We start from the raw sequence: 2,075 nt of genomic DNA, 5'->3' as shown, positions 1-2,075 counted from the left end.
CCCTGAGAAAAGCTTCTCAAAGCTCCCCCAGCTCCAAGTTGTACCCGCCTCTGGCCAAGGCTGAGCCAGTCAGTGACAGTGGCTGCACCCTTGTGATAATGTATTTAAGAAGGAGGAGGAGTTGGAGTTGTGAGGTGGAGTTGTGAGGGAGACACCTCTGCAAACAACAAGATTAGTGGAACAAAGGAGGAGGAAGAGGAATGTGGGGAGGTGTGCCAGAGCAGAGACTTCCCTGCAGCCTGTGGTGAGATGGCAGGGCCACCCCCCTGCCACCCATGGAGGTCACCAGTGGCGCAGATGCTCATCTGCAGCCCATGGAGGACCCCAGGCTGATTTTAGGGGGCAGTGGGCAACAGAGGAAAGTAAAGATCAAAACCAAAATACCAAGAAAACTGAATACCTAACCCCAGGTGTACTGAAAACACAGGTCACAGATCTACGTGAAGAAGAAAGAAAAGGAAAAATCAAAAGATGGAGGAGCATAAACCCTAAAGACTTTTTCTTATGCTCATAGTTTTAAGGTGAAAGTCAGTGTTTTACAGCCATTTTCAAGCTGTCTTCCACCTGCAATCAGACCCTTTTCAAATCTGTACCAGCTACACAAACTCTGGGTTTTCAAATGCCATACTAGCAGATGCCCAAAAAATCACTGCCTCAGCTGTGCCGATGAACTGTCTCTCTGCTTGCTTGCACAGATGAAGAAGTATTCAAAAGAAATTTATATGAAGTACATATTCATGGTATGTTTTACTTGTCAGTTGTCTGCAACTGGTTCAGTTCATTCACCATTCAGACACAATTTGTGAAATAAAGTCCTCATTCATTCTCAGCCTGGGGTTGGTTCCCTGGTAATTCATTGTGAAGATGATGGTCAAATATTCAAGCTGTAGCAGTGTCTTTTCATCATCAGGTAGACTATTTGACAGTGAAATCATTCTTCAAAAGCTGTAGGCTTTAGCCTTAGATGAAGAGAACCTGAACATTGTTTCGTGTGTACCGCTAGAAACAAAGATGCTGGTAACAGACAATGTTTCCCAAGGAGACATTTAGATTCCTAAAACACACAATAATCGACAAGTACTACCTTGAGTTCATACCTAACTCAGACGGATGAGAATTAGATGCAAAATCGAGAGACAGATCATGGATTTGTTCTCCTCCCCACCCCCCACCCCCGCCCAAAAAAAAGGGGATGCCTTTTGGTAAAATTTGTAGCTTCGGCTATGCCAAGTGACTACCTGGGAAATTAAGCTTATGATTGCAATCAGTTTCATTTTTGTTTGTAGAGCTATATAGCCATTCTGCAGTGTAGTGCATTTATTGCTGGAAATCTCAAAGAAACTGTAAATGTTGCATAAGAATAAACCATACTATTCGTGCATCTGACTGCTTCTTTTGAATGTGACCAGACCTACGGCATACAAGCAGTTCATATATCTGGTTTCAGACCTCTAGTCACAGCAATAATTGGCCTACCTATTAGGAGACAGGTCCAGCTGCCCCTAGCACCTCCAATCTTTGAGGACCAGCTTAGAACGCAAGGGGATTCATCTCTTACCAAATTTATTTGTCACCTTATATGCAACACCAGGGCGCCGAATTCCTGCCCTAGGGCTGTGACACCAGCTGATCCACTGGCAGAAAGCAGAGCTACAACGACTGAACATGCCCCTTGTTGCGGTTGTGAGGGGGTTGGCTGGAGGCTCCAGGCCAGAGCTGATGATGGCAATTACTGGAGCTGCGTGTACCAGGCACATGGGGCCAGGAACGAGGCAGTTCCTCCGACTTCTTGCTCTGGACCCTGCACCAAAGCCTCATGCATGGGAGCAGCCGCGGAAGGGCAAGCACCATATATAGGGCCTGGCTGAAATGGGCACTTCTTCCACGGGTCACTGGTCCACGGCAACACGTGTTGCCACACTGCTCCTTTTCTTTTCCTGACGCATGATTTTGGCCTTAGCTTCTGAAGTTGTGTGGGTTTTTTGGGTATCCAAGTGAGCACGTTAAAAAGAAGTGAATACTCCATAGTATGGAGAGGGGAATGACTCACTCCCATAGACTCCAAGCTAAAAAAA

General features: G+C 46.1%; 1 protein-coding gene across 1 annotated transcript in view; it reads left to right on the top strand.

Moving 5' to 3' along the window:
- Window positions 1–275: 275 nt before the first annotated feature.
- Window positions 276–2,075, top strand: part of LOC113478007 (myelin and lymphocyte protein-like) — a 4,140-nt gene continuing 2,340 nt past the window's right edge. The window contains exon 1 of the mRNA XM_026844700.1: window positions 276–362. Within this exon, the coding sequence (XP_026700501.1) occupies window positions 276–362 (87 nt within the window). The remainder of the gene's footprint in view (window positions 363–2,075) is intronic.

Source organism: Athene cunicularia (assembly GCF_003259725.1).
Source record: "Athene cunicularia isolate RWA chromosome 3 unlocalized genomic scaffold, athCun1 chr3_part1, whole genome shotgun sequence".
In the NCBI taxonomy this organism is placed as follows: Eukaryota; Metazoa; Chordata; class Aves; order Strigiformes; family Strigidae; genus Athene; species Athene cunicularia.
Note: the sequence above shows the minus strand (reverse complement) of the source record. Positions and strands in the feature narration are given on the sequence as shown.